The following is a 25,189-nucleotide window of genomic DNA, read 5'->3' on the forward strand; positions in this document are numbered from 1 at the left end:
AAAACTTTTTTTTATCAAAGTCACCTTAACCAAGTGATCAAAATTAACATCACCAGTGTATACTTATATAAATACATGATTGGATAAACTAATAAATGGGAAAGAGACAAATCTCCCACATAGAAGAATTCCAAATAATTTATGTAATTACTCTGCCCTCAAGGAGTGGGGAGCATGGCTCCCCACAACTTAGATGTGTATAATGACTTCCTTTCAAAGAGGAAGGTATGGAAAGGGAGAAGGTAATTTTATAGTGGAAAAACCTGCCTCCTGCCAGGTCACGACTGATGTCATGTTGATTATATGTGCCTTTGGTATGATGTGATGAAAATGAAAATTTATCTCTGTGGTCTTTATTTATTTATTTGAAAGAGAAGGGAGGCAGAGAGAGGGAGGGAGAGATATCCTCAGACCCCCCGCAGAGCCTGGAGCCCGACGGGATACGGGGCTAGATGAAGGGCTCCATCCAGGACACTAAGATCACGACCTGAGTCAAAACCAAGAGTTAGACGCCCGAAAGACGGCGTCACCCAGGTGCCCTGATTTATATTTTAAGAATTTTAAGTAATCCCTACATCCAACATGGGGCTCGAACTCAGGCGCCCCTGTGGTCTTCCTTTAGACTTCCGTGTTAGACTTTAAAGCAAGAAATAGGTGGTTGTTTTTTTTAAGTAAGCTCCACACTCAGCGTGGAGCCCAACTCAGGGCTCGAACCCACAACTGTGAGATCGAGACCTGAGTTGAGATCAAAAGTTGGATGCTCAACTGACTGAGCCACCCAGGTGCCCTAAGAAATATTTATTATATGAATCTACTGAAATTTGGATTTTTATTCTTGTCCTTAAAATGAGAATATAATAAGGATTTATTTAAGATTTTATATTTAAGTAATCTCTACACCCAACATGGGGCTTGAACTCGTGATCCTGAGACCGAGAGTCGTGTAGTCCACTGACTGAGCCAGCCAGGCACCCTCAAGAGTATAATTAGGATTTTATTTTATTCCATTTTTAAAAAGATTTTCAGAGAGAGAGAGAGAGAGAGCGAACAAGAGAGCACAAGTGGGGGGAGCAGCAGAGAGAGAAGCAGACTCCCCACTGAGCAGAGAGCCCGACGTGGGGCTCGATCCCAGGACCCCAGGATCATGACCTGAGCTGAAGGCAGATGCTTAACCAACTGAACCACCCAGGTGCCCCTAATTAGGATTTTAATCTAGGATTCCCATTTGACTATGTCAATGACTACCTTCCTCTTTTCTAAAATTTCTAATCATGTTTATTGTTTTATTTGTTTCATGCTGGTGAATTGTCTAAAAACAGAACCCTGATAGGTAGTTTGCTGGCTTCGGTGGTAAACCGTCCCAGCACCGGTGACTTAGCAGCCAGCTTGTGTGGAGTTTCAGCACGCCACTGCTTTTGTCTAAATCTACTCAATAGTTTCGTGCTCTTTTCTAGTGAAATGCATTTTTTTTCTTTAAACATTCAAACATACTTAACGCCTTTTATCAGGCCATTCCATAAAAGTAGTTTTATCTGGGGTGAATTTGATCTTGTTTGCACTCTTTCTTAGCATAGATTTCTTCCCCCTGACAATCCACAGGTGGGCTTAGCAGTTGGCTCCATCCAGCTCCTGCCCTTTTGACTTTTATTCTAGAACCAGGTCTGCTGACATTCGGTAATCTGGGGATATCACAGAACAAGCAGAGTCAACAGGATTGTGTCAACTGCCTGTTCTAAGAGGGGGTGGGTGGTCCAAGTCCTTCCACCGCCTTCATGGGTCTGGGTCTTAATAAAAGTCTCCCAGCCAGCCAGTGTGCAGGTCAAGTTCCAGTCCGGCTCCCTCCCAGCAGCGCGCCTGGCTTTGGTTCCAGTCTTGTATGCGGTGCTTCCAGTGTCCTCTACTCCACAGGACCCAACAGCCGGTAGCTATTCTGTTTCTGGACCAGAGCCCAGCAAGCTTTTGGCTTCAGCTCTGCCTCAGCACTTGGCATTTTTACCCCATTGCTGGTCCACAGAAACATTCACCTTGTTTTTGGGTCAGGGGGGGTGTTTTCTGGTTTTTACCTTTTCTGTATCACTGTTGTTTTGGGCTCAAAGTGGGTATCACTTAACTGGAACGCTGGTGCCCCACCTGGCCTCCTCCATCTCCTCCCCTGCCCTGTCTTCCTTGAGTACTTCTTCTCCCCTCTTCTCGTCCCCCATCTCTCTGCAATCTGGCTCCCCTTCTTGCCCACCTTTCTTCTCCAAACCCCTCTCCCACCTTGAGCTTACGTCCACCCCTCACACACTTGCAGGCACTCTCTTGCACCTGGCCACACCTATGGGGACACCCAGCCTTTCATTCACTCACATCGGTTCCCAATGGATCCTCTGTATTCTCACTCCCTGGGGGGCATGGATTCCAGCCCACACCCACAGCTCTGCCACCCACTCACTCTTGACACAACCATAATAATCACTTGCAGGAAATAAGCAGGGAAAAACATTTAAAGATCTAGAAGAATTTAGATAATTTACTCCCCAAGAATTGCCACTATAGGAAACATGAATAAGTAATTTATAATACTGGAATGAGTACAGGATAAATTGGGGTTTATGACACCGGGATGAGGAAAACTTTTCTAGCCATGACATAAATCCAGATTTCTTAAAAATGAAATCCAAGTAACATTAAAATTAAACTTTCGTGTAATGTTATGAAAAATGAGTTTGTAAAGACAAACTAGGAAAACATCCGCCACTTAAGATAAAGTCTAATTTCCTTAAAATAGCAGTGGCTTAAAATCATTACGGACTGGCAATCCAATAGTAAAATGATGAGGCAAGAATGGGCAGCACCCCAAAAGACAAAATACAAATATCCAATAAACTGAAACTTTGCCAAAGCTCACTAAAGACAAAATGCAATGATGCCATTTATTTTTGCTACTCAAACTGGCAAATTTGTAAAAATTGATAATATAGAGGATTGGCAAGTAGGAAACAAAATAGGTATTTTCATATCACTACAATAATGTAAATTGGTAAAAACTTTTTGGCAGGGTAAATTGGGAACGGATTAAAATCATAAAGGTCTCCACTCTCTGACCCAGCACCTGTACTTCCAGGAATAGATCCTACAGCGACTTTCACAGGGCAGAGGTGAGTGAGGCTGCACGCTGTGGCACCATGCCCACCTCCTGTGCCTGTCACTAGAGGGGCCATGAACTAAACGCTGGGGCAGCTAATGCTAGAGCAATGCCATTGCCAAGAGTGAGGTGGGCCTGTGTGCAGGACATGTCACATGTCCAAGATACGCTGCTAAGAGGCAGGGTGCACAAAAGCCTGAATAGGATGTTCCCGTTTTTGTAAAAAAGTGGGTATGTAAACAGAAGGAAATATATCAAATGTTCACCAAAATGCTAACGGTGATTCCACAGAGGTGGGGATAGAGAGCACTTGCACCTTATATATGTATATATACATACACACACACCTTTTTAATGAGCATATATTAGTCTAATTAGCAGAAAAATACAAATAAAAATGAATCATGATTAGTAAAGCCTTTCATAATTACTTTAAAATTTCTGAACATAATGAATGATGGGTATAGCTCAAATTTATCTGTCCTTATTCATACAGATGACCTCTGAATTAAGGTAACCAACAGGTCCACTATTACAGATAAAGAGCACTATCAGAGTTTTCACTTGGTCATAACTTCCTTTCCAAACTCTGCTGATTGCCTCCAGGCACAGTGTGACACCCCATGGACAAGAATCAACTCACGTGGCCAGGGGTGTGTCAGAAACTCACCCAGTGTCTCCTGGCCGCCATGACTGACTCCCAGTGCCTGAGCAAACACAGAACTGCAGGAAGAGGAAGGCCCAGATTCTCAAAGGATTCACCTACCCTTGCCAGACCAATCTCTCTGAAGATGCACTGACTTCCGTGTTTCTCTCTAAATCGGAGGTTTACAAAAGTACCCAAGATGCTCACCCAGAAACGGACATCCTCTGGCACAGAGAACAGAGGTAAAAGGGATCAGCGGGAACATCTCTGGATTCAGGAGAAGGAAGATGGCCCCAAGGGCAGGAGACATTGGTGGCAGGTCTCCAGTCAGGGACCGAGAAGGGGGAGAGCTCAAGGGTCTCTCTGCTGCTGCTCCCCACATTCCATCCGTGCAGTGGGGCTCACACGCCTGTGCTATGAAGCCTCTCCCACGCTCTACATCTACCATTTCTGCAGGGGTAGGGGTTGGTCCTATCACCCCAGCAACAAAACAAGCAGGGGATCCTAGGCTCAGCGATTATCCATAGTGACCAGATTATTATAAAGATGGGGAAAAACCATGGCTTAAGGGGGGGGTGGCAGGGGGAGGACTACATTTTCCGAAATGCAAAATTTTCCTTCTACCTTCCCCCATCAGTTGCACAATTTTTGTCTAGTCCAAACGTAATTTAAAATGAGGTAGGTAGTTTCTCTCTCCTCTGCCTTTGTCTTTGTGGTGACTGTCGAGCCCTGTGCCGTGAAAGCACCGGTCTCCCGTGCAGGCGGAGTGCCGGGGTGGGCACTGGCGACTGGTGGAGCGTCTCAGTTGGCGATCTTCTCAATCTCGTCCAAATCATCCGTGTCCAATCTTTCTATTTTCTTATCTGGGGAGAAAAACGAGAATTCAGAGAGAAATCAACGCGGGGCTCCCATGGAGACACACCCCTAGGGAAGGGAGAGCACGGCAGGGAGAGGGGAAACACACACGGTTCTGCCCAGCCTAGGAACGGGGCCATGCCTCTGGCCACAGCCATCTTTCCCTTGACCCCAAAGACTCCCGGTGCCTGCGCGAGGGACAGAGCCCTAGGCCCTTCAGCCTGGCCAGGGGGGGCACTGTCATTCGAGTCCCTGGCCCTGAAAACTTGCCAGGTGTGCTCTGAGACTTCCATACTGTAGGAAAGGAGGGGACTGTTAACAGGGACACAGGCTTCTCTCGGGGCCACGGGAGAACCCCCTTTCCTCCCCTCCCTTGGACTTCCCCTGTAAGGAAAGGGCCCTGGCGGGGGCCACTCCCAACCACTCACTAAAATGCTCCTGGATTCTGTTGAGGATGTTCATGCTGTGCTTGCTGTCAACCATGTTCACTGCCAGGCCCCTCTTGCCAAAGCGGCCCGTGCGCCCGATCCGGTGCAGGTAGGTCTCGTTGTCCGGGTTCCCATCCTTGTCCACGGGGAGGTCAAAGTTGATGACGACAGAAACCTGTTCGACATCAATACCTGCATGAAAGACAGGTGGAGAGGAGTCAGGACGGGAGACGAAAACCACTGCCAACCAAGCGAGGCCGACACGCACCAGCTTCAGGTGGAAGGAAGAGTCTGGGGCAGGCCGGCTGTGGGATTCGGGGATGGGGGCACGCAGCGGAACCCAGAGGGAAAAAGAGAACTTGGGCAGGTGCTAACAAAATTACACTGCCAGTGAGCGAGCCTCTGCTAGACACCAGTACCTGGAGATGCAGCCAGAACCTCAGTGGGGGCCCCAGAGAGAGCAAGCACCGTCCTGAACCAGTGAGATGCTGGTGCGTGGCCTTCCAGCATCGGGGCCCCTGGCTTCTGTGACGGTTCTTATCTGCCGGGGGAATCCAGTCTCTCCAGCACCAACCCCACGTGGACTCCCTCAAACCAGCAGAGTGCCCCGTACAGGACGACTTCCCTGGCGACCCGGGGCCTGGCGGACAGACGCATTCCCTGCTCACCGCGGGCACACACGTTGGTGGTCACCAGCACCTTCTCTTTGCCCTCTCGGAAGCGCTCGATCACCGCAGCCCTCTGCTCCACCATCATTTCGCCACTCAGCAGGGCCACCTGGTGGCCTTCTTTTGAGAGCTCTGCTGCCAGCCAGCTCGCTGTTTTGCGGGTCTGGAGAGAAGGAAACATTTGAGAAATGAAGGTATATGAAGAGGGTATTTTTTTTTTTTAAGGTTTTATTTATTTGACAGAGAGAGAGCGAGAGAGAGAGCATTACCAGGGGAAGCGGCAGGCAGAAGGAGAGGCAGTCTCCCCAAGGAGCAAGGAGTCCGATGTGGGGCTCGATCCCAGGACCCCGGGATCATGACCTGAGCCGAAGGCAGTTGCCCAACCAACTGAGCCACCCAGGTGTCCCTATTTTTTTTTTTTTTAAGTAAGCTCTAGATCTAATGTGGGGCTTAAACTCATGATCCCAAGATCAAGACGTGCATGCTCTACTAAGCCAGCCAGGCACCCCTAGGGACTCGATTTTGAAGCCACTTATACCTCAGGATACTACTCGATTTTGAAGCCACTTATACCTCAGGATACTAAGATGAAACTATGTTGCATCTTCACAAACCATTCCTTTCTGGCCACACAGGGCACCTGGTCCTCCTCAGCACTGACGGGGAGCGGGCTGAGAGGAGGGGCAGGCACCCCCTCCAGTGCAGCTCCTCCCCCGGCAGTCCTGCCGCCTCCACTGCTACTCACATGGCAGAAGATCATGGCCTGAGCAATGGTGATGGCCCCATAGAGGTTACACAAGGCCTGGAACTTCTCATCTCTGTTATTGCACAGGACGTAATACTGCTTGATGGTGTCCAGTGTCTCCTCCTCGCGCTTCAGTTTGATAATGTTTGGGTCTGGGACCACTTTCTGGGCAAATTTCCATACGGAGTCTTCGAAGGTGGCAGAGAAAAGCAGCATCTGGCAGTTCCTGGGCAGCATCCTGCAAGGGAAGACCCAGGCATGTGGCATGATCCCGAGTCTTTCCCTGGAAGGAACAGAAGAAAGCCGCCCCGGCTTGCATGGTCTACATGCCCAGGAAAGTGGCAAAAGGGGGAGGAGAACAGCAGGGAGGAGGTGAGTGCAGCCATGGGGCAGGAATGGGGCTGGTGTTAGATTCCTTAAGTCTCCTTCCTCAACCCACGGTCAGTGCTGATGAGGAAACAGCCCATCGAACAAATGCTTCCGGAAGTACTAAAGTAAAGAACCTGACAGGAGCAAGAAGAGGTGTTTGAAGTAAAAGGAAAAGATGCTGCAGATCAGGAGGCTGAGAAGTTCCTTTTGGCTCAAGAGTTCCTACCTCTGGATGCGGATGCTCTGATCTTGGTGGCCCTGAGTAGCTATCATCACGTCAGCCTCATCCAGCACAAACACCTTGATCTTCTTGGGGTCGATGAACTTGAGCTTGGCGCACCAGTCCAGAACAGTCCCAGGGGTGCCAATGACAATGTGTTCACTGATCTTCTGACCTCTTTCCACTGTGGAGACAAGATGTTTTCTGTGGGTATTTCCATGGCAAAACCAGCTTTGGAAATCAAAGCCTTGCCCGTCCTTCCAGAGTTAGTAAAACAAGTTAATTCCAGATGTCAAAACATACACACAGGAGTGTTATCCAAAAGTCTTGGGTTCTTCTACTGTAAAGTAGGCACAATGGCACCCATCTCCCCGCATCGTGGTCAGGATTCAATCCTCTGAAGTGAACCCTCAATAAGCACCAAGTCCCCTTCCTGCTTCCTCCTGTGATTCAACAGCATCCCACTCATTCTCCTCAGTGCCATTCTTACTCACTTCACAGCATACATTCACTCACGGTTCACAGATTTTTCTTCAATTGTAGTTTTGAGTCCCAGGATCCTGGTCCAATGAGTTTTTGCTTTGTTAGACATTCTAATGTGTAGACAGTTTTTCTAAGTACAAATTCTCTGGTTTAAAAAACATGTTACTCTCGATTTATAGCTGGTGGGAGCTGAACCTGGCACAACCATCTATCAAAATTACTAATGCACACAGCCTGTGACCAATACTCCATGATTAAGAATTACCCTGTGTGTATATTAACATGTGTGAAATAACACATATGCAAGGATATGCAAGCATCAAAAGGTAACTAATGAAGCAAAATATGATACACCAAATGGATGATGCCAGTAAAAGTAAAAAACTGCTTAGGAACTGATATGGAACAATCTCCAAAATACATTATTAAATGTGAAAAAAAGTTGCAGAGCAGTTTGCATACCAAAAGACGCAAAAAAGAATACATGTAACACATGTCCATGTGTAAGTGTACACATGTTAACATATTTATACATACTATGTGCCTGGAGCCACACAGAATATCTCTGGTGTGCCACATGAGAAACTGGTTAGTACTGAGGGCCTGTAGGAAGGAGAACTAGGTGGTTGGGGGTATAGGAGAAAGAAATTTCTACCACATGGCCTTTCAATTTAAACATGCAAATGTGTTAACTATTTTAAAAACAAAATTTAAAATTTCAGAAGAAGGGTCTTTCATTAGAAATTCATCAACGACCCACTAGAAAAATTTTGAATTAACTCAAACACATTGTAGTTCTCAACTTCCACTGCCCATAAGTCCAAACTGAACTTTTAAGAAATAAGTATAAGTATAAAAGTAAGTACAGTTAATATATTAACCCTTCACACATAGTGAAGTCCCATTTATTACAAAATAATCTAGAGAAGATATATGTTGTTACAAGATTCTGGTAACTTCACTTAGATGTACCCACCAGTGTGAGGCATCAAATAAACACACAAATTACATAATCAACCTAGTAACTTTTGGGTAAGGTAGTTTTGCTGCATGCCAAAGCATGGTTTTCTCCAGGAAAAGCTCTGTGATCGTGTGGTGAGCTGAATGAGCCATTTCTCTCTGTGGACTGACAAACTATAGAAAACGAAGCCGGGAATTTGATATCCACTTTCTTGAAAATGAACAGGCTGTTTCTTCAATGAAAACAATCCACTGTATTTGCTGCCACAATAACACTTAAGCTTTCGAGAGAAAATTAGCATTTTGGAAGACTTGTATGTGCCACTAAGTTTGAATTTCTTGATGTACATGAAGTCCTCTGATGAGTTTGGTGGTAATATTAGGGCAAGCAATTTAAAAAGTTTGTATGGTAAGATGTCTCAACACTGAGAACTGTGTAACTCAGTAAGACAGTTTCCAAGAGACCAAGGTATTTTAATGTAACGGTACGAAAAATTCAGTAACAAGATTTCAGTTTCCAGACTGGAACTAACTCTTAAGTAATTACCACTTGGTAAGTTTTGGTGTAGCATCCAAAAAGGGTATCTAAAATTATTTGAAAGGCCAGATTGTCTTCATATTCTTCAAAAGTGAGTTCTTTAAAAATTTCTTAATTTTAGCTTCTAATATGGCAAATATCAACAGATAAAACCTGTATAAACAAAAACGCGTTGGAGTCCTCAGTAATGTTTAAGAGTATAAGAAACCAAAAGTTTGAGAATCACTGCTCCAGGCAATTATAAACTGCTGGTCAAAGGAAGGTCTGTCCGTACTTTTTCTAAGCAATGCCAAACTGCTTCCAGAAAGTAACTATACCAGTGTATACCCCCCAGCAGGAATGTATGGGCATTCATTCTTGGACGTCTCCATCAATACTTAACATTATCAGACTTCATCATTTCTGTCCACCTGTGAGGCATATAGTGGTTTTAACTTAGATTTCTCTGATGACAAATGAGGTTTATTTATCATCTCTTCATATTTACTGGACATCTGAATCCCTTCTTTTGTGAAGTGTCTGTTCAACTGGGCCTCTTTTCCTATTTAGACTGCTTACTTTTTCCTTACTGACTTGTAGTTTTATATACTGTGATAACTTTTTTAATGAACTGTTTTCTACCTGCCCCTCCTCTCTACTTTAATCCATGTTCTCTACATTACATTCTGTAGAACAAAAGGGAGAAAAAACTGGTGGAAGGATTTCTGGTTTTGATGACACCAAGTTATCTGTATGTCCTTCTAGTTTACTCTTACTAAAGCTGTGCTTGTTTTTAAACAAAGGGATATGACTCCAACCTACCATCCTCACACCTACTAATCCCTTGTTAGGAATAAGCAGCTTCCAGAACTCTGCATGCTGAATTCAAAACCCTGTTTTCTCAGTGAAGAATACCAGACTTTAAGAAATCCATGACCCATGCAAAGATTTTTACAACTCAAAATCTTCTTTTAAGAGTAGAAACAACTGTTAAATAGCAAGTTTAAAACAGATTTGCTGAAAGTAATGCAGTGGGCCCTAAGGTCAACTGAACCAGAAAGTTTAATATCATCATCACATCTTCAAAATTCAAACACCCAACCACCCTATCCTGCTCACTGCTTAGGTTTCACCCCTTTATACTTACATTTATTGCCTCGAACAGCATAAGCAAGCTTTAGTTCTGGATGAAATTTGCCCATTTGCTCAATCACTTTTCCCGTTTGAAGAGCCAGCTCATATGTTGGGGAGAGGCACAAACACTGACAGGGAGATCATAAAGGTTGAGTTTAGGAGAGCCTCTTAGTACTAAACAGGCCCTAAAGCAACAATATGCTGATCTAATCACTACTCAAAAGTGCAGGGAACCACATCCTCTCCACCCAGGTTGCCTTTAGCAGCGAGCCCTGGCTGGGTGGATGCCTTCGGAAGCCACTGTTTAAGACCGCTGCTTCCGAATGAATTCTACCCAGATCGTGGCCTAGTGCTCAGTGCTCTGCCTGAGCCACAGGAAACATTCTGACCCCTTTAGGGGCACCCTCATTAACCGCCCACCAGATGGCACTGCCTTTCCCAGGGCAGGCAAGCCAGGCCCTCAGGATCCCCTAGCCCTCACCTGGGGGTATCTCTCTGCTGGTTCCACTCGGCTGAGCATGGCCAGGACAAAGGCAGCTGTTTTACCAGTACCAGACTGAGACTGGGCAATCAGGTTCTGTGGGCTAGATCAAGGAAGAACAGAAATGAAAATAATATTGGTTAAATATTAAATATATATTGTATTGACACTGTATAAATACAGTGTCAAAAAGTTCTGTCTGGGTGGTAGGCATACGGAGCTTTCTCCCTTTAATTCAGGTTTTCCGCACCGAGCACAATGATAAATTTTTTATATGTTGTCAAAAAACTGCTTAAATATTAAAGGACATAGTGATTTAGATGGGTTCACACCAAGAAATCTTCACTCTAGACTCCAGCACAGATAAGAGTGTCCTAATTTTGTACCCTAGGGGCCCCATGGAAATTAACACTGCAGAGTAAAATCTGTGCCAAGGCAAATCCCCGAAGACATTTTCTGCAGAGCTATAATGTGTCTCCAAGACTTGGCTCCCTCTGTGTGTTCCCTTTCCCTTCTTTATGAAAATGCAAGACACCAAGTCAAACAGATGCTTTAGAGGGAACTTTCACATTTTACTTCACATAACCCAGTCAGAGAAATAGGTACAATTTTTTTTTTTTAAAGATTTTATTTATTTGAGAGAGAGAGGAGAGACAGTGAGCGAGCACAAGTGGGGAGGAGAGGGAGAAGCGGGCTCTCCGCAGAGCAAGAAGCCCGATGCGGGGCTCGATCCTAGGACCCTAGGATTATGACCTGAGCCGAAGGCAGATGCTTAACTGACTGAGCCACCCAGGCGCCTCAATTTTTGTCATTAAATAAGAAAAAAGAGTTGAATGGAAAAGGTTACTACATAAAGTAGGATGCCAATTATCTACAGTTTAGAAGTCTACTAGAGTTTCTCTCCTCCTCTGCCACTCCCTGCACCCACTCATGTGCACTCTCAAATAAAGAAATCCTTTTTTAAAAAAACCCGATTTTTAAAATTGCAGAGAATAACAACATTAGCTTTCTCTATCAGTTTTGTTTTAAATTTTTTTTAAAAAGATTTTATTTATTTATTTGAGAGAGAGAGGGAGAGAGAGTGCATACACATAAGCAGGGGGAGCCCGATGCAGGGCTCCATCCCAGGACCCTGAGATCATGACCTGAGCCGAAGGCAAACGCTTAACTGACTAAGCCACCCAAGCACCCCTGTTTTAAAGATTTTTATTTATTTTTTAAAGCAATTTCTACACCCAATATGGAGCTTGAACCCACAACCCCAACATCAATAGTCACATGCTCTACCAACTGAGCTAGCCAGGTGCCCTCTTCTACATTAGGTTTCTAAAATTTTTTTAAATTTTTAAAAAGATTTATCTATCTGAGAGAGAGAGAGAGCATGTGCATGTGAGTGGGCGTGTGAGTGGGGAGTGGAGCAGAGGGGGAGGGACAGGGAAAGGGAGAGAATCTCAAGCAGACTCCGTGCTAAGTGTGGAGCCCTATGTGGAGCTCGATCTCACAACCCTGAGATCATGACCTGAGATCATAATCTGAGCTGAAACCAGGAGTTGGAGGCTCAACTGACTGAGCCACCCAGGTGCCCCATCAGTTTTTACGGTTAAGTGGGAAAGGGAGAAGCTGTACCAAATTCTAACTGACTCTCTCTGCACTTGCTCAAGTGGTTTCCCTGAAGAAACATGCTGTCCCAAACATCCCATCTTGTTCTCAAGAACAGTAACAGTTATTGGTGTAAGACATTAAACCAAATCCTGAAGAAGTACACTCGAGGTCTGCATACTCACGGCTCAGCAAGCATCATGGGTAATGCGTTCTCTTGTATCTTGGATGGTCGATTGAAGCCCATGGCATAGACTCCCTGGAGAAGCTGTGGTTTCCTAGAAGTCCAGGAAGAGAGAGGATGGATTCCTAGTTGTTCACGTTGTTTTAAAAGCCTAGAATTTTATCTTTCCTAAATCTAGCAAAGTATAAAGCTTCCTATCTTTGTCAGACATATTTTTCAAATGCCTTAAAAAGTATCTAAAATGAAACCAAGCCACCATCTCTCCCTACTAAATCTTCATCTGCAACTTTTTTTTTTTAAGATTTTATTTATATTTGACAGAGAGCATAAGCAGGGGGAGCAGCAGCAGGAGAGGGAGAAGCAGACTCCCTGCTGAGCAGAGAGCCTGATGCGGGGCTCGATCCCAGAACCCTGGTATCATGACCTGAGCCGATGGCAGACGCTTAACTGACTGAGCCACCCAGGTGCCCCTTAATCTGCAACTGTTGTGCAATTCCGAAAATACAGACTAGTTTCCGTTCTTGGAGAAATTCATGCTTTCAGCAGACCCACAAATATGACTGGCTTTGAAGGACAAATGTTCCCTGGATATCACAAGAATGGTATGTATTAATTCATATAAACTTTATAATCTGCATAAAATGAATTATAAAAGGCATATCTAAAAATATACTGCTTACTATACCACTGGGATATAGAAGTCCCTTTAAGGAATGAGATTCAGTTTTAATTTCTTGGGGTAGATGTTAAATTGAACCACAGTCATTTTTTATTCCATGGTCCTTCCAAAGCCAGCTGTGCAAATACTCAGGACAATCAAGAAATGAGAAAATTGATTCAACCAGTTTCTAGTACCTGATTTACAGTAAAGAGGTAGGAGTGTTCAAATACCATACTGAACTTTCCAAATGCTCATATTTAGTTATTATGTCTAGTCAAAAATCAAGAACAGGAAAGCACCAGCTTATGTAAGTAGCTGCACAACAAATATCAACTAAAGTTGTTCTTCCATCGCATTTACAATAAGTTCCCTGCTACCTCCACACTGACAGGGTGTTCAACAAAAATCCCACCAGATTGTAAAGAAAAGTCAAACCAAGTCAAGACTTCTGTCCTCTGAGCCTTCCTTGGAGTAAACAGGCTCTCTAAGTGGCAAATTCTTCTGGCATATGTTGGTTCTCAGAAACAAAGACCTCTGAAAGCATAACCTTTGGTGTCTTCTGTTTGGAAGAAAAGGCTATGAAGCTCAGCAGATTTTGATTTGGTTGCTAAGGGAACAAAGTCACAACTGAATGAAGATCCAAATGACCCAAGAGCTTCCAGTGGTTCATCTTTTTTCTCTTATTTTGCAGGTTAATTCAAAAATTTTAAGTACAAAACAAACCAAGGCAACTTAGATTTCATTCTTTGTTTCCTCTAGCCAACGACTACTAAATCAGAGAGAACTTGACTTTTCAGAGAGGACAGTTCCTCACTGGCTGGACTGAGAACTCAAGTCCTTTAAATGAAAAGGGGATTAAAACCCATCAATACTTGGAAAAGCAAACTGTCACTTCAGGAAACAAAAGAGCACATCTCACTGCCCTGATATAGTTTATAAACAGAAGCAGAGATGACAGATTCACTGAATGAAGCCCCTGATAGAGGAAATACACATAGAAAAATATAATTTCCTGAGAACAATAAAAAAAAAGCTGTGCTTTAAAAAATTTGTTCTTAGCTATCACTTCATTAATGACTTGATTTGGTTTTAGTTAGCTCTCATATTTTAAATGTCTCTTACTCTAAAGCAGTGGTAGTAAGTTGGCAAGAATGTAGCGCCTATTTGCCCACAGTGGGCATACTAAAGATTTTACTGATAAGGCAAAGAATCTATTAATTCCACCACTTTTTTATTCACCAGCTATTTTCTATGATTCCGGTCCTGGCAGGCAGCAAGAATGGTAGTTATGTCTTATGTTACTCATGACACCCAGCAGAGTAGCATGTACATAAACCAGGGATTCATAAAACTTCTTTACTAAATATGCTGAGGGAAACAAAAAACTTGGTATGACCTTCCGTAATTCTGCCTTTAAAATAAAGAGATGTTAGAAGTCATTCTTAGCACAGTGCCGTAAACGTGCTCCCTTGTGGCTTAATTCCAGGTTCTGAATTTTTTTTTTTTAATTCCTGAATATTGAAGGCTGCTTTCCGCTGTAGGTACTGGGAATCCTGCATAGACTCTTTTGATCGATTATGTAAAAGCAGATAAAGTGTTCTCAAGACCGTAAACCCTGTAGTCTAACAAAAGGGCTTACCTAATAAGAAATGTTCCTGACATCCAGAAATCACCTGTCAGCCAATATTTTATTGAAAGTTCTAAGAGCATAAAAGAAAAAAGACTTTCAGCTATGATGAATAAATTTGTGGCATTTAAAAATCCCTCCCAAGAGGAGGAGAACTGGGTAGCCAAGAGACAAGGGTGGGAGGGAAACCATCACCGTAAACTTTTCCATACTTTCTCACTTTTGAATCATGTGATTTATTAACTAGTCAAAGAAGCAAATACATTAAGATTCTTTAAAAAACAGATAGAAAGTAAAATTCCCAAAAGAGCTCTGAGATGCTAAGTTTTAGAAAGGCGGGACCAACAAGGAACAGCTGTTCAGGGAACAGACACTCACAGCCGAAGCTCCTCAAAGGACTTCACTGAGTAGAGCGGGGAGTTTGGGTCCCGCTGCAGGACTTCCACCTGGTTTGTGTTATCCACAAGGTTGCTTCTGATCAGCTTGTTGAGTAAGGACTGGGCAGCTCTGTCCTCTGTCAGGAAGAAACCAGCAGGTTGTCTTCATACTCATTTGACAAACCCACCCTCGTGAAATCTCTTTCTCCCTGGCTCTGTACCAGCACCAGGGCAGCCAAGCATGGCTGGAGAAAAACAATCACACCGACAGGTCTCACTTTAGATTCTTGACCACTAGACTCAAATGGGCTGCCCTGCCCTGTAAGTCTTCATGTTTCTATTCTCCACTCATTCACTCTTCTCAGATCTCCACCTCCACCTTCTCACTCATCTGATGAACCTGTGTCTTCCTTCACAGAGAAGTACAAGTGATCAGAAGCACCTCCACACACTGCGGTAACACACCTACACACCCACCTGAATTTGGGCGCAGATTCTCTACGTTCCCTCCGGTAACCTGGGATGAACAGCCTGTGCTCAAGGCTAACCCCTGCATTGGTACAACAGGTCCCAGACCCTCTTGCTTATAAGGATATTTCTCTCCACACTAACTCTTTGCATTATCAGTTTCCCCCTACACTGGAACACTCCCCCGTTGCATGTGCATGCATTTTAACTTCTCATTATAAACCTGCTTCCTCCTTTATCCCCCATCCAGTTGCTGCCCCATTTCTCTATTCCCCTTTATAGGACATTCCCTGAAAAGGCTGTCTACACTCACTGTCCCCACTTCCTGTCCTCCCCTTCTGCTGAATATACACTGAATAGGCTCTTGTATTTAGCCTCTGCACTTGACCTCAAAGGCCCTTGTTGAGCACACCAATGGCTTCTACACTGCTAAATCAAGTGAACAGTCCATGTTTATACTTTCTTTTTTTTTTTAAGATTTTATTTATTTATTTGAGAGAGAGAATGAGATAGAGAGCATGAGAGGGGGGAGGGTCAGAGGGAGAAGCAGACTCCCCGCCGAGCAGGGAGCCCGATGTGGGTCTCGATCCCGGGACTCCAGGATCATGACCTGAGACAAAGGCAGTCGCTTAACCAACTGAGCCACCCAGGCACCCCATGTTTATACTTTTCTTAATCAATTTATTACCTATATTTGACTACTACTTTTGAAACACTTCCTTCTTCTGGTTTCTGGATACCCCTCTCTTTTGGTTCTCCTTCTATCTATTTCTCAATCTCCTTTGTGATTCCTCCTCATCTCTTCGATCTAGTGCCTTGGGCTCCAGAAAGGCAAATCCTGGGTCATACGCTGTTTCTTGCTATAGAGTTTTAAAAAGTAATTACCTTTCTCTTCTTCTTCTGTTTTCTCTGCAGTGGCACTGGTTTTAATAACACCTACACAAGAAAACAGGTGTCATCATAAGAAAGGCAAATTTCAAACCCACCCAAAAGGTGTGACAACAGAAATACTAAATCTTATGTAAGTGATGAAAACATAAATATTTGGCATTTCTTTATATTTAATGGGTTTTTATTCCTAGAAAGCACATAAGAAAATTTCAACTTTCTAGATATGTTGCTAACTTCACAGGGCTCAGAATATGTCACCTCTGACTTGCTTATCCTATTTTAAAATATACTATTATTTTAGCAAACAATCAGACATGAGAAGAAAATAAAAATACTAAAAATTAAAAGAGATAAAATGATTATTTTTTGTGGATTACAGGATTATAAGCCTATAGGACTAGGTATTAACTGAAAAATGACTACAAAACAACATATCTCAGCAAAAGATAAAAATGCTAGGTACAAAATAGATATCAGTAGCTTTCATAAGTACAGAAATATAACTGAAAAGATACTATTTATAATAGCAACTAAAAAGATGAAATCCTGCACCCAGATTAATGAAGTTAACAAAAAATATGCAAGACTTATATGGAGAAGTCTTTTTTTTTTTTTTTAAGATTTGGGGCGCCTGGGTGGCTCAGTTGGTTAAGCGACTGCCTTCGGCTCAGGTCATGATCCTGGAGTCCCGGGATCGGGTCCCGCATCGGGCTCCCTGCTCAGCGGGGAGTCTGCTTCTCCCTCTGACCCTCTCCCCTCTCATGCTCTCTCTCTATCTCATTCTCTCTCTCAAATAAATAAATAAAATCTTTAAAAAAAAAAAGATTTTATTTATGGGCGCCTGGGTGGCTCAGTCGTTAAGCGTCTGCCTTCGGCTTGGGTCATGATCCCAGGGTCCTGGGATTGAGTCCCACATCGGGCTCCCTCCTCGGGTGGAAGCCCACTTCTCCCTCTCCCACGCCGCTGCTTGTGTTCCTGCTTTCACTATCTCTGTCTCTGTCAAATAAATAAATAAAATCTTTAAAGATTTTATTTATTTATTTGACAGAGAAAGCAAAAGCAGGGGGAGCAGGAGGCAGAGGGAGAGAGAGAAGCAGGCTGAGGAGCAGGGAGCCTGATGCAGGCCTCGATCCCAGGACCCTGGGATCATGACCTGAGCCGAAGGCAGCTGCTTAACCACTGAGCCACCCAGGCACCCCTATATGGAGAAATCTTTAAAACGTTCATAAAATAATGCAAAAAGTATAGCTAAAATGCCAACAGATAAAGTGGAATTCTAAGATATTCAATTAACCCAAAAGGCAGGAAAAGAGGTAGAGAAACTATGAGAAACAAATCAAATAGTGAAACTGCTTAACTAAACCCACCATATCAACTTTAACCCACCATTTATATTAAATGTAAATGGATACAAAAGGCATCCAAACTGGAAAGGAAGAAGTAAAACTGTCAATACTTCCAGATGACATGGTATTATATATAAAAAGCCTAAAGATGCCATCAAAATAGTGTTAGAACCAATCAATGAATTTAGTAAAGTTCAGGATACAAAAATCAAAACACAAAAATCTGGTGTTTCTATACACTAATAATGAACTACTGGAAAGAGAAATTAAGAAAACAATCCCATTTACAATTGGGTTAAAAATAATTAAATACCTAGGAATCAATTTTTTTTTTGAGATTTTATTTATTTATTTATTTGAGAGAGAGAAACAGCATGAGAGGGGAGAGGGTCAGAGGGAGAAGCAGGCTCCCCGTGGAACCGGGAGCCTGATGTGGGACTCAATCCCGACCTGAGCCAAAGGCGGTCGCTCAACCAAGTGAGCCACCCAGGCGCCCCCTAGGAATCGATTTAACCAAGGAGGTGAAAGACCTTTATACTAAACACTGTAAGACAATAATGAAAGAAATTGAAGACACAAATAAACAGGAAGATTTTCCTTACTCCTGGATTGGAAGAATACCGTTAAAATGTCTATATATCAAAAGCAATACACAGAATCAATGCAAGCCCTATCAAAATTCCAATGGCATTCCTCACAGAAATAGAACAACTTAAAAATTTGTATGGAACCACAAAAATCCTGAAAAACCAAAGCAATCCCCCCCCCCGCTTCAAAGCAATCTTGAGAAAGTAAAACAAAGCTGGAGGCATCATGCTCCCTGATTTCAAACCATATTACAAAGCTACATAATTAAAACAGTATGGTACTTGCATAACAACAGACACATTGACCAATGGAACAGAGCTGAGAACCCAGAAATAAACCCATGCATATATGGTCAACTAATTTATGACAAAGGAGCCAAGAATACACAATAGAGAAAGAGCAGTCTCTTCAGTAAATGGTGTTGGGAAAAATGGACAGCTATAGTAAAAGAACAGAACTGAACCACTAACTTAACCACACACAAAAATTAACTCAAAATGGATTAAAGACTTGAACGTAAGTTCTGAAACCTTCAGAAGGAACCAACCCTACTGACACCTTGATTTCAGACTTCTGGCCTCAAGAACTACAAGACAATAAACTTTGACTGTTTAAACCACTCAGTTTGTGACCTGGCATGGCAGTCCTAGCAAACTAATAGAGAGTAAGAATGGCTAAATGACAATCTGGGACAAAAAGGAAGCCTTTCACCTGTTTATACTTTGAGTTTTTTTTTAAAGATTTATTTTATTATTTATTTTGAGACAGTGAGAATGAGAGAAAGAGAGTACATGAGAGCGAGGAGGGTCAGAGGGAGAAGCAGGCCCCTCGCCGAGTAGGGAGCCCGATGCGGGACTCGATCCCGGGACTCCAGGATCATGACCTGAGCCGAAGGCAGTTGCTTAACCAACTGAGCCACCCAGGCGCCCCTATACTTTGAGTTTTGAACCCAGATTAACTTTTCAAAAAAAAAATTTAAAGAAATACTATCAAATGAACAGTGGCAGGAGTCAGAGACTAGATAAAATCTGGAAAACTAACGTGTCCTTTTCGGTAATGCAACCGAATCTACTGGCTCTCAAATACAGTGCTGTATTTGAGACAAACATTATGCTAAATGAAAGCGCCTTTTCACACTGCAGCTACTAAGGCAAAGCAGAAGAGCGTGTACATAGCTTGTATCCAGCTAGTAGTTACAAGTGACTCACCATTGGTATCTGGTTTGACTTTCTCTTCCTTGATTTGCAAATTACTCATCTGAATGGGAATAAAAGGAAACAGAGTTAAGCATGTGACCCAATTAAAGGAAGTCCCTTGAGCAAAGAGAAGTTCCCTAGTGAAAGTCTAGCAGCACCTATATTCAGGGAGCTGCGCTGCTCAAGCAGAATTCCTACAAGCTTGGGTGAAGACATCATTTCCTATCTTCGAGAACCTTAAAGGGGGTGGGCAGGGGTGGACTAAACAGAGCAGATGGAAAAAGTTTGACTTTTCTTCCACCTTACGCTCTTTCTAGAACATCTACTTTCATTAAATACCTATGATAGCCTTTCAATAGCACACACACTCACAGTTCCCTTCTTTTTAGTCCTGAAACCCACACTGTATTAATGTAACACTTAGCAAATAAATTATAGCCTTCTTTTTTTTTTTTTTAAAGATTTTATTTATTTATTTGAGAGAGAGAGAGAATGAGAGAGAGAGAGCACGAGAGGGAAGAGAGTCAGAGGGAGAAGCAGACTCCCTGCCAAGCAGGGAGCCCGATGCGGGACTCGATCCCGGGACTCCAGGATCATGACCTGAGCCGAAGGCAGTCGCCCAACCAACTGAGCCACCCAGGCGCCCTAAATTATAGCCTTCTTTCCTGCCTTATCAACCACCTCCACTATGAGTTAGTTAAAAAAGTTATTATGATGAAAAAATCGACAAATTCATACTCCTGATTTAGAATATTTTGGAAACGTGAACGAAAGGTTTTTATTTATTTACTTTGGCCACTAGTGCTGGTCAATGCAAACTTGCTTACTAGGTTGCAAATGAAAGTGCAAGCAGAGCAATAATTTATACATTTGTAATGAAGTCTCCAATCTCATGAGAACTATTTTTCCATATTCAAGGTATTGTTAAGAGTAAGGGTGTGAGGGAGAGCCTGGGTGGCTCAGTCCTTAAGCGCCCGCCTTTGGCTCAGGTCACAATCCCGGGTCCTGGGAATCCCTGCTCATCGGGGAGCCTGCTTCTCCCTCTCACACTCCCCCTGCTTGTGTTCCCTCTCTCGCTATGTCTCTGTCAAATAAATAAAATAAAAATCTTTAAAATAAAAAAAAAATCTTAAAAAGAGTAAAGGTGTGATACAGAAAGGGTATTATAAAGCTATGTTGTCAGGTTCTGAGAAGCACCCCAAATCAAGCGCTAGACCCCAACCCCTGCCCCCACAATGATCCTTCAACTGATGCAATCATTCATTATCCTTATGATAACCACAATTGTTTCCTGAGGGTGTTTAGAAATATTTCCTCCTCCCTCCTCCCCTCAACTGACCCTGCTCTTGGTCTTTGGGAGAAGTCCACCCTCACACAGTGGGGGATATCATCTCATCTCTTTTGAAAACCAGGTCTTCCAGAGAAAAATCAAATCAACACACTACTGGAGATGGACACCCTTTCCCAAGGCCAGTGGGAAGGTTGGCACATAACAGAGAAGGTATTTTATACCAGAACTTATCCACTGATTAACCCTCATTTTTAGGCTAATACACAGGGATCCACAGAAGCCAACTAATCTTGGGGTGGGCTGAAAATGCAAATGAGACAGTCTGGAGTCCCCAAACCAACCAAGTTGATTAATCTCAAAGCCTGCCTGATGAAAATATGGTTATGAAACCATAACCAAATCTATTGTATTATAATTTGACAAATACATGTGCTAACAAAAGATGACGTGTTTAGAAGCTAGAAAGATCTAAGAACTTGTCAGCATTTATTTGGCTGCATTCAAGGGGAAAATTACTGGCAGATGAGTACTCCTGTCTTGAGAGACTTAACTCCACCATGGGAAAGAGGCAGGCCAATCAATTCTCATTCTCCTTCACTCTGTATTCATCTTCAGTGAGGAACCTTCTGATTATTAATCATGCCTCTCACAGAAGGCAGTGTCCTTGACACTGGACACACAGGTTTTCAGTTATGATAAAAGCATCCTTCCTCTATCCAAATTAACAGAGTAGCTCTGAAGGGTGGCTAAATTTCCGTTAGTCCCAGAGTCCCTGATCCATGAAGGGGTGAACTCTTAGGCACTCACTTCAACAAGGCTTTAAGATCTACCTCTGTGACAAGTCTAATTGCAAAAGGGTCAGATTATGTCTCTAAAAGATTCCTAGGGTTGCCTTTGGGTTTTTGTTTTTGGCTGATCAGGGAAAGGGAAAGAATTAAACTGGTGATATGGCCAGAAAGAGGTAGCTAAGGAAGCCATTTGTGCTGGAAGAGATGAAAGTGACAAGTGAACTGGCATCAGGTCCTTTCTAGTAATTCAAACTCTCAGAATCTTTTATCAGGGTTCCTAAAAATGCATCGAAACTAAACTGCTGGACATACCGCTCCTTCCCCTCCAAACCCATTTTTATATGCAGGGAAGAATCAAGGTACATCCTTGACCACATAAGCTTAAACCAAACAAAAATCCTCACTGTGTGTAAGTTAAGATCTTTTTTAAGATTTTATTTATTTGTCAGAGAGAGAGACAGAGAGTGCACACAAGCAGGGGGAGTGGCAAGCAGAGGGAGAAGCAGGCTCCCTGAGGCAGGACTCCATCCCAGGATGCTGGGATTATGACCCGAGCCGAAGGCAGACACTTAACCAACTGAGTCACCCAGGTGTCCCATAAGATCTTTATCATTGTGCGTACTCTGTCATCTTCTGTCATTTTCATTCACTACCTGTACACTTGAGAGCACAGTCACATGATAACCTAACATCATAAATTATTTTTAAGCTAAGTTACACGAGTCTACATGGTAAAATAAAAAAAAAAAAAGGGGGGGTGGTCTTCCCCAACTATTAGGAAGCAATGTTTTGTTTGTAAAAATTTTTTGAGAGAGAGAGAGAGAGCTTGCGCGAGCAGGGGGGAGGGAGAGAGAGGGAATCCTAAGCTGACTCTGCTCTGAGCAGGGAGCCTGACTCGGGGCTAGATCCCACGACCCCAAGATTATGACCTGAGCCAAAACTAAGAGTCACACGCTCAACCGACTGAGCCACCTGGATGCTCCTAGGAAGCAGTGCCTTAACACATTTATTTATACCAGCCTCCTGAGAAGCAGAGTGATTAAAACCAGATGCCAAGTATGGATATTTACAATATCCATAATATCATAGCTAGAGTAGTCATAGGCTTAAAAAGATTTGAAAACAAGTCTCAGTAACTTTTAGGTGCGAAACAGTGGATCTTAAATCCTACTGTGCCAGAACCTTATCCTTTGTAATACTCTTTGATTTCTTTGTGGGTAACAGCCAGTTTTATTACCTGCCCTGATTCTTCTCCTGAACTCCAATGCCACATTTCCAAATGCAAGATAGGTGCTGTGCAGAAAACAGTTAACACAGCTAACAGTTTCCTATCCTTAGAAAAGCCAGCTTGCAAGGTTGGCCGCTGTCCTGCATCTGGGGACTTGGACTTCAGAAGGGTTCCCACCATTCCTAGAACTGCTGAGGGGGTCTGCTATGCCTAAACTGTTTGAAAAACATGTGACTTATGTTAAACACCTGCTTTCCTTCTGCAAACCTGGAATTTTGGTACCTGCTAGGCAGAGGGTGACTTTGTGCCGGTTCCCCCAAAAAGAACCCTGAGAACTGAGTCTCTAATGAGCTTCCCTGACAACACTTCACATGTGCTGTTACAATTAGCTGCTGCAGGACTTAATCAAGCTGAGTATGTAAATCCACTAGGAGAGGACTCTTGAAAGCTGTTTTCCTCTGGTCTCTGCCAGATGTGCCTTTTCCTTTTGCAAATGTTGCTTTGTATCTTTCCATTGTAATAAATCATAGCTGCGAGTACAATTTTATGCTAGGTCCTGTGAGTTTTCCCAGGAAATCACTGAACTTGGACTATTCTTGGGGATTCTCAACACAGGTACTTACCAAGATGTCCTCCTTACTTCAAAATCAGAAGAGCCAATCCTCCATATCAAATCTGCCCTTCCTCCCACTTCCCTAGTCCTGTTATTAGCATTTTACTAATACCACCTGTGGGCTCCCGACTGCAAACAGCAACCTTTGCCTTTTTCTTAAATCCTGCTCTTTATACTGCCATAATTCTCCTAAATCCGTCTCTTCATTGTCACTTCCACCACCCAACAACATACGCCCTCTCTGGGCTAGAGACGCCCTCTCTGGGCTAGAGGAACAGCCACACTAATTGCCTTTCCTTCGGACATCACTCCTTCTAATATTCTCTGTAGTTTGATAAATCTTACCAGCTCTCAGATCTAATCTTGTTCCATATCCTCCTGAAAAATCCCCACATCGACCAAATTAAGTCTCTCCTAATTTTTCTGTTAACGTTGCAAAGTACACCCTATACGGTATTTTCTGTACAGCTACTATTACAACCTATAAACTTAGGCTACAGCAAAAATGAGTTGATTCTTGCTCTCTAGACAAGTCCAGCCCCTTTGTGCATTTTCTCCTAAAATGCCATTCACCTCTATCTTAAATGATTCATTCTCTAACATCCATTTGAAATGTAAACTTCTTCACAGGGAATTTCCCTATTCCCTACTCATAAACGTCCTCTCCCCACTCAGAGATCACTTACCACATTATTCTTGCCATTTTCACAGCACTTCCCACGTTCTCACCTTCCCATCTAGACTATAAAGATTCTTCCTATACTCCCCTGGATTTAGCCCATAACATTTGGTGACAAACTGACAATCCTCCCAAAGTAATCAAGGATGACTGGAAAAGAAATGTAACTTAGCCATTAAAAAGTTGTAAGACTTCAGACTACCAAACACAAACTATTAAAATCAATAGTGCATTATCACTAAACAAACCTAAACTAAGATATAAGAACAGAAAACCAGTTTACACTCTAATTACCTTCCAGTCGGATGGATCTTCATTAATCAAAGAACCAGTATATGAAATTAAACATCACTTCAAACATAACCAAACAATTTGTAGGGCCTCCTGCCATTGGCAGTAGATTGAAACACCAAATCTAAACCTGAATCTCTTATTCTTCAAAGATCTACAAACTGCCAACCATGTTAAGCGCAAACCTAAAAATGTTTAGCACAAATCACTCAGAAAACAGACAAGAGAATCACCATCTAAATTTCCCCACAACCCTCCCCCCTCAAGAAGGGGGTGCAACAGAAAAAAACATACAAAGTGGGAACAAATTTTGCTACAGGGCAAAAAAAAAGTCTTTAGCCCAGATGAACAGAACAAGGCCGACGTTAGTCTCTTTCGCCCCCGGCACAAATCAGGGCTACGTGATTCCCGGCGGCAAACTCTACGGAGATGTGGGCCACAAGCCTGCCCAACCCGGGTAGCTCCCTGGGCTCCTATTGGGGTCCGCTCGGGCCCCTGCTACGTTCGCCCCGGGGAAGCTGAAGCCACTGACCGACTTGACAGCCGCTTCCTGCTCGTCCACTGCCAGGGCCCACGAGTCGGTGGCCATGATCCGGCGGGAAAGGAGGCCGACTCGCGAAAAAATTCACCGCACGCGCGCCAACACCTGCCCTGAGTCCCCGGCCTGCGCGAGAACCTCCCCCACACGGACCGGAAGCGGCAGTGCCGAAAGTGACGTAAGTTCCCGCC

The 25,189-nt window shown here is 43.4% G+C and overlaps 1 protein-coding gene and 1 long non-coding RNA gene across 5 annotated transcripts; one reads left to right on the forward strand and one right to left on the reverse strand.

Moving 5' to 3' along the window:
- Positions 1-976: 976 nt before the first annotated feature.
- LOC114199164 (ATP-dependent RNA helicase DDX19A) lies at positions 977-25,157 on the reverse strand. Of its 2 annotated transcripts, XM_088027481.1 has the most exons (12): positions 24,993-25,157; positions 19,583-19,631; positions 16,435-16,485; positions 15,083-15,218; positions 12,418-12,510; positions 10,634-10,736; positions 10,166-10,280; positions 7,065-7,242; positions 6,470-6,707; positions 5,725-5,887; positions 5,057-5,248; positions 977-4,636 (listed from the first exon to the last, which is right to left on the reverse strand). In XM_088027481.1, the coding sequence occupies exons 1-12, from the start codon at positions 25,047-25,049 to the stop codon at positions 4,575-4,577; spliced, it is 1,437 nt and encodes a 478-aa protein (XP_087883607.1). In that variant the 5' UTR covers positions 25,050-25,157; the 3' UTR covers positions 977-4,574. The 2 variants fall into 2 exon arrangements, with proteins under 2 accessions (XP_087883607.1, XP_087883608.1); XM_088027482.1 differs by lacking the exons at positions 15,083-15,218; positions 16,435-16,485; positions 19,583-19,631; positions 24,993-25,157 and adding an exon at positions 14,717-14,901.
- On the forward strand, positions 3,579-16,753 carry LOC148163172 (uncharacterized). Of its 3 annotated transcripts, none has more exons than XR_015769138.1 (3): positions 3,579-5,918; positions 6,360-12,436; positions 12,738-16,753. It is a non-coding gene; the product is annotated as an uncharacterized LOC148163172 (long non-coding RNA). The 3 variants fall into 3 exon arrangements; XR_015769139.1 differs by having other exon boundaries at positions 3,581-12,436; positions 12,738-13,018; positions 13,469-16,753; XR_015769140.1 differs by having other exon boundaries at positions 3,584-12,436; positions 12,738-13,018; positions 13,837-16,753.
- Positions 25,158-25,189: the final 32 nt, after the last annotated feature.

Source organism: Eumetopias jubatus, unplaced genomic scaffold (genome assembly GCF_037043125.1).
Source record: "Eumetopias jubatus isolate StellerSeaLion01/CBP00866 unplaced genomic scaffold, mEumJub1_p1.0 scaffold_10, whole genome shotgun sequence".
Taxonomy (NCBI): Eukaryota; Metazoa; Chordata; class Mammalia; order Carnivora; family Otariidae; genus Eumetopias; species Eumetopias jubatus.

Bases quoted from the DNA above. Each gene is read 5' to 3' on its own strand.
- LOC114199164 (XM_088027481.1), bottom strand. From the start codon at position 25,049: ATGGCCACCGACTCGTGGGCCCTGGCAGTGGACGAGCAGGAAGCGGCT. The intron at 15,219-16,434 runs GTAATTACTTTT...TCTTCCTGACAG, and splicing joins AACAGAAGAAGAAGAGAAAG to AGGACAGAGCTGCCCAGTCC. The intron at 4,637-5,056 runs GTGAGTGGTTGG...TTTTCTCCCCAG, and splicing joins CAGAATCCAGGAGCATTTTA to ATAAGAAAATAGAAAGATTG.